Here is an 11,878-nt window from a genome sequence, read left to right on the forward strand (position 1 = left end):
GGGATGTACATGCGTGCGTTGGGTGTCAGTGTGTGGGTGTTGGGCAGAAGAAGGAGCGCTGCATCTCTGTTCTCCTTCTCCTCTTCACTTTCCATTTGCACTGAAGGTACAGCCTGCAGTACAGAACTGCACAGCATGCAGCAGTGAGGTTAGGGATGATTGACAGGTGAACGTGTGCACTAGGGGGCAGTGTTGCATGTAGTAAGGCAGAATTAAGGTTAAACAGCAGTAGAGAGAATACATTTAGGAGCATTTCCATTATAAAAGACATCAATCCAAAGCACACACACACACTCACCTTTCTAGTCTTTGCATGGTAAACACAAGAGTTTTGTTAAGTTCCTCTATGATGCGGCTCGGGGGATGGATGGAAAGCGGGAGTGTGGTATGCTGCAATGGGTGTGTGTGGGTTAGGGAGTGTGTGTGCATGGATGAAGGGTGTGGATATCTGAGCTGGAACGACTGCACCGGCTCACAGATCATCACTTTTTTGGGGGGAAGTGGTGGGGAGAATTTCCCTAAAGGGTCTAGAGAACGACAAAGAAATCAAGCATTAAGTGTGAATGAGCTAAATCGTGTGAGGGGTGTGTCAGGAAGGGGAAACAAAGAGGGGAAAAAAGCAGGATGATGTGCTTTAACCTGTTAAGTGGTTGGGTACTCTGCTGTATGGTTTCGGAGGTAGGGCAGGTGGTTGTTTTAGCGTTAATGGTTTGTTCAGGGGGATATCCATGCCATTGCTTGGTAGGGGAATGCCTTTCATAGGAGGCATGGCTGGAGCTGGCTTCGGGGTGAGACCTGCCAGACACACCCCTGTTTCCCCTGACAACTGTGACGACTCGGTTTCTGTACAGTAAAGACAAAAATAAGACTAAGAATTAAACACAGGATCATCAAAAGGTATCAAACACAGTGACAATCTCTTATATGTCACAGGTCTGGTTTATGGGACAGGGTGAATACGCTGCAACTAAATTTAGCCAAAACATACGTACAATCACCTTAAAGGAAGCCATGTGGCAAGAAGTGTGATGATGAGACCAAGGTAGAAGGTTGCAGGTACAATTAAACAAGCAATCTAACCCTGTAAAGAACACTATACCCATGGTGAAGCATGGTGGTGGTAGCATCAAGCTATTGGGCTTGATTTTCTTCAGCTGGGACTGGAGCTTTAGTCACGTTCAAGTTCAAGTTTATTTGTATAGCACATTTACAAATAAGATAGTTCAAGAAACTAAAATAAGAATTATATAAAAAATAAAATAACCAGATTAAAAGAAAGTAATATAGATATAAAGCATAAGATATAACAGACATAAAATCCTAGGCAATCATGAAAAGGCTAGAGAAAATAAGTGGGTCTTTAGCATGGACTTTAAACTAGACATGGTGGGTGCCGTCCTAATCTCTAGTGGCAGGGAGTTCCATAATCTAGGACCGGCCACAGAAAAGGCACGCTCTTCTCTACGCTTGAGCCGTACACGAGGGACAACCAACATAGCCTGGTCAGATGAACGAAGACTTCTAATAGGAAAGTAGGGATGAAGAAGTTCAGATATGTAGAGAGGAGCGGTATTATGGAGAGACTTATAGACAAAGAGTAAAATCTTAAAATCTATTCTCTGAGAAATCAAGATAGACAAAATGTGGATTTGAATAACTCTAATAACCAACGTATTTCGGTTCAAAACCCCCGAAGGCCTCTTTTAGACCATACTCCAAGACAACACCGCAATAGCTTTAGAAGAAAAAGATCAAATCTAATTAGGTTTATAAGGTTCGTCGCAACAAACTTTGATGTTGGCTTTGACGAGGCAAGTATTCGCAAAGACTGGTGCTTTTTGGAGGCAAGTCGACATAAGGGTCAGTGTTACTTTTGGAGGCAAGTGGACATAAGGGTCAGTATTACTTTTGGAGGCAAGTGGACATAAAACTTGTGAAATCTAGTGGAGCGTTAGGGTGCCAAAATATTTGGAGGCAAGTGGAGATGAGCATGTGACGTCATCCGAAAACCTGTGACACAATTCCCTCCTTGTTCTTTGAGTGCTTTGATATGCCACATGTCCATGTTGTATAATGTTTTTTGATTTTGCATATTTTGGGGTGGGGCTGCGGCACAACCGAAAAGCCAGTCGATACACCAATTTAAAATTTTGTTCAGAGTATCACCCTGAAGCAGCTGGCCAAGTTTTGGTGTAGATAGTTCGAAAGCTTGCCGAGTTATAAACCTCCAAATTTTATAATGGGAGTCTATGGGGGAAAAAAGGCCAATTTGAGACCTGGTATCTGAAGTACCGGTACTTGGATCGCTTAGAAAAGTAACCTGAAGTTCAGACCAGGGCCTACAACATATCCGAATTTGGTTCATGTGGCTCAAAAGCCGGTCCAAAGACATGCATGGAAGTTTGATTGGCATCTCTGGAAAATTGTCTGTAGTGTGTGAGTGTGTGTGTGAATGAGAGTGTGTGTGGCCTGTGATGGGTTGGCACTCCGTCCAGGGTGTATCCTGCCTTGATGCCCGATGACACCTGAGATCCCCGTGACCCGAGGTAGTTCGGATAAGCGGTAGAAAATGAATGATTTGCTCGAAAGCCCTAGGAGGAGTTACTCTTGATGATTTTTTGTCTAAGCTTAAATAGGAAAACAGAATTTTGGCTTCTACAAAGCCAACATAAAGACCTGAAGGTGACAGAGTACTTTTCTGCTGGAGCAGATTTATAATGAAGAGTGCAATAAAATCACCAAATAAAGATGTGTATAGATGGTAGACTTTGACCCCAAAGGCTGAGTGTTCCATTTATAAGAAAAAGAGCTTTGTTATTTATTTAAATTTTGTTCCTTGCTGCATCACATGACTCAATCGGTTAAGGCTCTGGGTTGTTGATTGGAAGATCAGAGTTTAATCCCCAGCATTTGCCAAGCAGCCACTGTTTGGGCCCTTGAGCAAAGCCCTTAACCCTCTCTACTCCAATGGGCTCACTATCATATCTGACACCCCAACCTCATAATAAAGAATTTCACTGTGATTTAATGTATAAATAAAACAAAGGCTTCTCTTCTATACTATTCTATAAATGTTCTGGCTTGATTTTATCTTGGTTTCATTTTTGTCCTTTACAATAACCATGCTTTTAACAAGGGTGTGTAGACTTTTTATATCCACAGTATTATGTATAAATGGGAAGTAATCTAACAGAAGGACAATGATGGTAGTGTTATGTTTTATGTGTTATGGTAGTGTCACTCGACAACAAGTTTGGATTTAAATACCTGTTCCTTCTCCATTTGTTTCCTGGGCCTCAGATACAGAACTAATCACTGCCAGTCTGTCCAACTCAGACATGTGCTCACTTTCCACTGTTTGCTCGTCTAGAAAACAAAACCAGACAGAATCTGAGGAAACTATCAGCATTGTGTTGATGCTCTAACAATAGTGCATAGCAATGTAGTAGATGGAGTATTGAAGACGCTTCAGTTGACTGTTATGACGTGTGTTTTTATGTGTGCTTGACATTACCATTCTCCTCAACCTCCTTTAGCACTCCTCTCCTGATCAACTCCTCTCTGCTTTGCCGTGTAGACATCTTTCTCTCCAAGACTAAAGAAAAGACTTTGTTATGTTACACAATAGCAAATGGCAATAGAGTCTAGAGACTTTCTGATACTATTATTGGCATATTTTAAAACCCTGTGTGTGTGTGTGTGTGTGTGTGTGTGTGTGTGTGTGTGTGTGTGTGTGTGTGTGTGTGTGTGTGTGTGTGTGTGTGTGTGTGTGTGTGTGTGTGTGTGTGTGTGTGTGTGCGTGTGTGTGTACCTGCAGATGTCTGTTTAAACTTGTCACTCTTCTTCTTCCTCCATTTCCATGGCTTGAAGAGTCGACCCAGGCTCGCTAGCTTACTTCGCCGACGAATGGGAGGAGTGTGAGTGCCGGGCACCAGCGAATCAGAACGCATCGCAGCTAGTCTCTCTGCCCCCTCTGTGAAAAGTATAGAAAAGACACAGGATATGAAGCTGTCGATATAACACTGTATTTATCCCATTTACAGTAAAACCGTAATAACGATCTGAATATGTACATTTACACTTGTTCTGCATTAACATATGGAGAAATTAAACAAACAAACAGATTTAAAAAACCCCACACAAATAGTAATAGTAATTAATTTTATAAAAATTACAAAAACCAAATAATTTCCACAATTTTTTTAAAAATTAAATATGCAAAGGAGGCATAAAATGAAACATGCCATAAAAATAAATAAATAAATAGATAGATAGATAGATAGATAGATAGATAGATAGATAGATAGATAGATAGATAGATAGATAGATAGATAGATAGATAGATAGATAGATAAATCTCCAGAAAAACAGGTTTTAACAACTGAATTTAGGTTTTTTTTTTTTCATTTTGTACATTGTTGTTGTTATTTATTAAAACGATTTATAAAGGTGTACCTAATAAATCTGAGAATGATGCTGATGATACTGGTAGCGTAAAAGAATTAGGAACAAGAAGAAATAAAATAAAAAACTATTTCATGACGGAACAATCCATTTGTTTCCTTGAGGCTCAAAGACTTACAGTATGTACACTCCACCGACTGAACAATCAGGAGACGAAGAGTTCAACTGATACATCAGGTGAAATCAAATCAAGAAGCTTTTTATCTCAAAGCAACCATATAGTACACAATGAAACGAAACAACATTCCTCCAGGACCCTGGTGCTACACGACACACAGAAGTAAGCTGTTGCGTGGGTCAGCTTTGTTCTCGGGTCTTCATCGGTGAACATTTGAAGACTTCATCAGGAAGGAATTAGTGTTAATTCTGTAATGAAGTCAGAAATGATGCCGTCCTGTTAGTTCCTCAGGAGCTCTTGGTGACACAATTCCACTCGACTATAAACTGTTGTAGAAAGGACATTATTTACATTGACATTATTTCCTGTCCAGTGTCACCCAAATGAGGATGAGGTTCACTTCTGAGTCTGGTTCCTCTCAAGGTTTCTTCCTCATATCATCTCAGGGAGATTTTCCTCACCATCGTCACCTCAGGCTTGATCGTTAGTGATAAACATTGACTTAATTATAAATTTTATTTAGACTAGTGTCATCTACAGAAAGTCCTGAGGGCATGGGGAGATAGTGTTTACCTCCAGGGATCAGGGTTCTTCCATGGTTTCATCACGGAACTCTGGTTCCTTCACTCAGTCCAAAGACTTGTGCTGTAGGGTAACTGGCATCCGTAGTCCATAGTGTGTAAATGTGTGTATGTGTGTGACTGTTGCCTGTGATGGGTTGCCAGTCCATCCATTATATCCTCCATCTTGTGCTTGATTCCCCTGGATAGGTGCTATAGAAAATAGACGGTTGGATGGATGGAACTACAGTTCTAAAAATATAAATATTTTTTGCTCTTTTTACACACATTGATGGAATAAAAATAGACCATAAAAACACTCTTACTTCTCATTTACTTTTTTTTTTAAGTAATATTAATTTATAGAATTATTAAACATCATTCTAATAAGAATAGCACTTAAAACCAGAACTAAAAAAAGCAGCTAGAAATTCTTCTGCAGTTTTGGATCCTCACATTTCTACTTGAATGACGACCAAATAAATGTGGGATCAGTCTGCTGCACCTTATAAATAGTGTCTTACCGGGTCAGTTGAGTTAAGGTGCCAACATGATTGGAGGAGGCTTAGATTTCATCGTAACACGCTTATTTATAAGTAATTTTACGAATTTTTTGAGCGGATGTTTCTAGACCTTGGATGTTCAGCGAAATTAATCACGAGTATAACTTTTAAAATCCTAATCAGTAATTATTAATACAGGAAATGGCCAAATTAATGCATCAAAAAAAAAGGAATTAATGCTGTTGAGGAACTCAGTAGTCCTGGCTTTCTATTAGACTATAAAGTAATAGTCTCCTCAACACTCCTTATCGTCCTCTTCTGACAGATTGCAATATTCCATAAAATGAATGAATGAATGAATGAATGAATTAATTAGCAGTAAAATAAATAAATAAATAGATAGATAGATAGATAGATAGATAGATAGATAGATAGATAGATAGATAGATAGATAGATAGATAGATAGATAGATAGATAGATAATAATAATAATAATAATAATAATAATAATAACAATAAGAGTTGATCAGATTAGATTAGTGGATTAGATTAGATTAGTTTAGATTAGATTAGTTTAGATTAGATTAGATTCAACTTTATTGTCATTGTGCAGAGTACAAGTACAGAGCCAATGAAAATTAATGGGTAGGCACAAGGTCTCACTTTTGATTGTTGACTAGATTCACTCCTTTATCAAGCTTGTACAGGAAGATGTTTTTCTCCCAATATCCAGGAAGCTGTGCTCTATTACTGTATATCAACGTCTTATAAAAAAAGTACAGCAATAAGTCACAAGGATGTCATGTTGCATCCAATCTAAAATGACAAACATGCAAGATTCAGATTTTACATCTTAAATCCTAACGTAAAATTAAATGTTGGTTTTATGGTATGGAGGTAAAATGAGAAAATTGTGGCATCGTGGAGAGTCTACTGTTTGTATAAAAGATATAGATTTCTGCTGTCTGTGTTAGGAGATTTAGTGCACATTACCAAATAGTGTAATAAGACCCTTATGTAGTATGTATCCTGGAGGACGTGCTATTCGATTCTATTCAGTTTTAGTGAAAGTGACGTGACATACGGCTAAGTTCGGTGACCCATACTCAGAATTCGTTCTCTGCATTTAACCCATCGAGTGCACACACACAGCAGTGAACACACACACACCGTGAACACACACCCAGAGCAGTGGGCAGCAATTTATGCTGCGGCGCCCGGGGAGCAGTTTGGGGGTTCGGTGCCTTGCTCAAGGGCACCTCAGTCGTGGCCGGCCCGAGACTCGAACCCACAACCTTAGGATTACGAGTCAGACTCTCTAACCATTAGGCAACGACTTGCCCATTAGGCCACGACTTGCCCATCGTTATTTACACATAGTGCTTTTAACTATGGATATTGTCTTCAAGCAGCTTTAGAGACATAACAAATCAGGGTGTACATTATAAATTTTAGATTTAGCCCTAATGAGCAAGCCAAAGGTGTCAATGTATTGGGGGATGTGGTAGCTCAGTGGTTAAGGTGTTGGCTACTGATCTGAAGGTCATGGGTTCATACCCCAGGTCCACCAAACTGCCACTGCTGGGCCCCTGAGCAAGGCCCTTAACCCTCAGTTGCTCAGTTGTAAGTCACTCTGTCTGCTAAATGCCATAAATGTAAATGTATTAAGATATATTTGATTCTTTGTACACTCCTACAAACTTGATGCTGATACTTTAGGGGGATTATTAATGGAAAAAAGCCCCAATAAGGGATTACTGAGTAAGGCAATAAGGCAGGATGAAGCCACAAGCTATGAGCATGTGTATTGCTAAGGCCACTGATAGAAAGATGTTGGTTTCAAATAAATAACGTGTAAATAATAATCTCTGGGAATTCTTATAGTTCATTTTATCCAGTGGTAAGGATCGTGGTAAATCAATAAATCTCCATCTACTCTATTATTGTTGAGTCATGTGTTGAAATTATTCTCAGTGTCAAATAAATTGAGGTCATCAGTTTGATAATCACCGCTAGGGACAAACAGTTCCTGGAGTTTGCATTTGATGAGCAAGATCATGAATGATGCGCCTCTTCTGGTAGCCGTGTCTTAAAGAATTCTGTGAGTTTGTCTCGCTCCAAGCTCCCCTGTAAGTCCTTATGGTGTCCCATCTGCTCCAATTCTTTGCGTGTTCCAGCTGATCAGGCATCAGCCTCTGACTTAGTTACTGCTCCAGGGAAGAAATGTGCCTATTGGACTGCTTTGACCACACGTCATGCTGTTTATTATCACGGTGTTAGGTGTAGACATCCTCTATACAAGTTCCTAGTTTTTAGCTTGTTACTAACTCACACCTTCTGACCAATCAGAATTTTTTCAGTGCTCTGAAGTGATTCTTTTTTGTTGTTGTTGTTATTTTTAGTTTTGTTTTGTTTTAATAATCTGACTGAGACGTAATGAAGAGTCAAATCTAGTATTTCCCATTATAATATTACAATAAGCCAAATATTTGATTATTAAAAAAACTATTTCTAAACATTTTCAAAGATCGTAACCGAATCTAAGTTGATTAAATTGAATTGTAAATATGTTTTATTCATTTCAAGCTTTATTTTGCTTAAAGGTTGTTTTTTAACCCATAAGAATTACAGCAAAGTAAAAGTTTGATGATGATGATGTTGTTGATGATGATGATGATGATGATGATGATGATGATGATGATGATGATGATGATGATGATTAATATGATGTCATGCTTCACTGCTAATTAGTTAATGATTACAGCCAGATAAGTTAAAATACTACCTAATAGCAGAATAGAGTTAAGAGAGAAGCTTAAAGTGATTGGCCACTTTATTAGGAACGATCCAATCAGTAAACCATGTGGCAGAATGAGGTCAAGAACATGAGTTTATATTCACAACAAACATCAACAGACGTTTGTATGTCACTCTGACTGTGGCACAGCTGTTGGTGGAGTCTTGACTGACTGGTTTGAGTCCTTCAAAAATTGCTGGAGCTGGTAATGAATTGCTGTAGGGAGTTTTTTTTTCTTTTTTTGGGAGCCGAGTATCATTGCTGATGAAGTGCATCACTTTATGGCTACAATTTACCTGTCTTGTAATGGCTATTTTCAGAAAGTCTGCCATATCACAAAGACTCTTATCATCTCAGACTGGATCGATGAGTCCAGTGTACTTTAATGACCTACGCTGTCACCTGATCTGAATCCAATAGAGCAGATTTGGGATGTGGTAAGATGTGGTGAGATTCACAGCATGACGAGTCTACAGTAATTATATGATACAATCACATCAACATGGATCAGAATCACGGTCAAGGACCAGAATCGAGGAACGTTTCCATGCTACATGTAGCATTAGCATGGATTTCACTTCCATTAGCATGGAAGTGAACAGTCAGGGTTTACAAAAACAATCCCAGAATCAGGATTCGACTCAAAGGCTTAAATTCAATACAAAGTAGCTTTAATCTCTGACTAACCTTCATCATCATTATCATCATCATCATCATACATATATATATAACAGTTTATATAGTTCTGTACTATATATATATATATATATAGTACAGAACTATATAAACTGTTAAAAATTTCCCTCTAAGCAAATATTTGCTTCCTTTCCTACATACAGCCAGGTAAGAAACTAGTCATCCATCAGAAAGAGAAAATGTTACGTACAGTTTTAAATCATTAAACAGTAAGTCTGAGGAGCAACACATTAAAATCTTAAAGATTAAGTTGTACTCTCTCTTCTCTTATCTGAAATTAGGGAAGGATATGAGTACAAAGCGATCATATTAGCTTATGCATTTTGTCTACGCTCACTGATATTTATCACCACACACAACACACACTGATGCCTGAGTTGTCAAGCAACACAAAAGACAGACAAGTAATATAGATGTTATATGTTATAACCTTCATATTATATTGATTTTCTTTTTATAGCCAAAGTAAAAGAAGATAAAAGATAAAAGAAAAGATTATGAGATTATAAGTAAACTGATGAAAGCTGTGACTGTGTGGATTTGAGTTAATTTAGCTAGAAGACTAACTAGTGAGATCAGGTAGTGATGTTGTGTGAGGAGGCTTTTGTTATACATGCCCCAGTGGTCTCTGCTGTTGGTCTGATTGCTTCTTCTTCCAGACCGACTTCTTCAATCCTGATGCCCTACCCCTGGTAGGAGTCACTCTGCTGGGGATTGATCTGCATGGACAGCCTGTGACTCATGGGATTGCTGTGGATAGAACCACCTGGAGATAATCACGCCATCTTGGACCTACTGTTATGTCGGTCAGCTTTGTGCTCAGGTCTTCATCTGGGAACATTTGAAGACCTTGGCTGGAAGGGATTAGTGTTAAGTCTGTAATTAACTCAGAAATAACGCTGACCTGTTAGTACCTCAGGGTTACACAATTCCACTCGACTATATTTACATTGACATTATTTCCTGTCCAGTGTCTCCCGAATGAGGATGAGGTTCACTTCTGAGTCTGGTTCCTCTCAAGGTTTCTTCCTCATATCATCTCAGGGAGATTTTCCTCACCACCGTCACATCAGGCTTGATCATTAGGGATAGATTAAACTTTAAAAATGTTATTCTGTTTCTATACATATATGTAAAGCTGTTTGGGACAATGTATAGGGTTAAAAGCTCAAGACAAACAAATTGAATTGTTCCATTTCATCCCAAAAGTGTTCAGTAGGGTTGAGTCAGAGTCAGGGCTCTTTGCAGGACACTCAAGTTCTTCCACACCAAACTTAACACACCATGTGTCCATGGAGCTCATTTTGTGAGGTTCACATTGTTTTGGCTATTACAGTGGATCTCAAACTGGGATCCATAAACCTGCAGTGGCTCATGAAGCACAGACAAGATATTTCTGGATTTTTTTTTCTTATAATTATTTCCCTGTATGACTTATCACTTATTGAGTCTAATCCATGATACTCAGATACTCAGACCTATAAACAATGTAAATTTTTTTTATAAATAATAAGCAGAATATTTGTATAGGTGCAGTTCTGTCAATAAAACTTAACTGGATCGAAGGGCCCCAGAAAGCATGCGGGCGTAGGATATTTATAAGTGCCAGAATGCAGCAGACTTTCTTTCTTTTTTTTTTTGGGGTCGGGGGCAAAGGGTTGGAAGTTTGGTTAGACAAAGATGTTTAAATCACCATGGCAACCCTGCTTAAAAGGCAGGTTTGAGGCTATTTTAAATGATTGGTGAGAACAGTCCCTTAGGTTTGACTATAGTTTTGTCAGACATGGGCGTGCAGGATATAGGATTTCTTCTGCAATGACCAGGCATTGGCTGACTGAGCTGGGAGGCACTGAGGAATCAACACTGACTGAAGTCATCCTGCTTTAGTCTATTACAGTACCTATATAACCATATGGTTTAATCACGGTTACTGGCATGCATTTAAAAAACTTCACTCCTTTGTTACTGCACCAGACCATGCCATTTCACACCAAATCTGTCTGCACTGTCAGAACTGGACAGTGTCTTGTGTCACAACACAGCTGCTCTTTAAAGGCATCATGCTTTACAATGAATCCCATTGGGTTTGTGTTTATGAGAGAGATTTAAACACCAACACTGCATCGCGCAGCAAAGCCTCAACACTGCGGTGATACAAAGTGTTTCACGGTGACATTTAATAACGTTAAAGGCTCTGTTTTTAAGAGGGCTCTGTGGTTGTCATACATACATACATTTATACATACATCCGTGCACGCACGCACGCACGCGCACACACATACATGCATGCACGCATAGCTCCACCTACGTGTCTGCTGCACGTCCTACCTGTCTGTAGGGTGTATGAGAGCCTGGTCTCGGCGAGGTAGGGGGTGTCACTCTTAGATCTAGCTCTCCGGATGGGCCGCCGGTCGACATCAACATCGTCCTCCTTGACAGGCGTCGCCATTGAGCCTCACGCGCTAAAAAGTGCTGCACTCCCGACAGCAGGAACCGGAGATACCGAGAGACAGGGAGCAGGGATGGGGAGGGGGAGAGGGAGAAGGAGGAGGTGGTAGAGTAAGGGGGAGGGGTAGAGGAAGGGATGGAGAGGGGGGATGGAGAGGAGAGGGAGAGGGAGGGATGGGAGGGAGAGAGGAAGAGGGAGAATGGGGTAAGGGTTGGGGTAGCACGGATAGGGGATGGGGAAGTAAGGGAGAGGTGAGAATGGGGGATAGGGATGGGGGATAGGGATGGAGAG

The 11,878-nt window shown here is 39.8% G+C and overlaps 1 protein-coding gene across 1 annotated transcript in view; it reads right to left on the reverse strand.

The window, feature by feature from the left end:
• phactr1 (phosphatase and actin regulator 1) overlaps positions 1-11,732 on the reverse strand; it is a 20,224-nt gene extending 8,492 nt beyond the window's left edge. Inside the window, exons 1-7 of the mRNA XM_027177173.2 lie at positions 11,467-11,732; positions 3,812-3,973; positions 3,515-3,595; positions 3,268-3,366; positions 640-843; positions 299-527; positions 1-126 (exon numbers count right to left, since the gene is read on the reverse strand). The exon at positions 1-126 is cut by the window's left edge and continues 116 nt beyond it. Of these exons, the coding sequence (XP_027032974.1) occupies positions 1-126; positions 299-527; positions 640-843; positions 3,268-3,366; positions 3,515-3,595; positions 3,812-3,973; positions 11,467-11,587 (1,022 nt within the window). The 5' untranslated portion in view covers positions 11,588-11,732. The remainder of the gene's footprint in view (positions 127-298; positions 528-639; positions 844-3,267; positions 3,367-3,514; positions 3,596-3,811; positions 3,974-11,466) is intronic.
• Positions 11,733-11,878: the final 146 nt, after the last annotated feature.

This window comes from Tachysurus fulvidraco, chromosome 9, assembly GCF_022655615.1.
Source record: "Tachysurus fulvidraco isolate hzauxx_2018 chromosome 9, HZAU_PFXX_2.0, whole genome shotgun sequence".
In the NCBI taxonomy this organism is placed as follows: domain Eukaryota; kingdom Metazoa; phylum Chordata; class Actinopteri; order Siluriformes; family Bagridae; genus Tachysurus; species Tachysurus fulvidraco.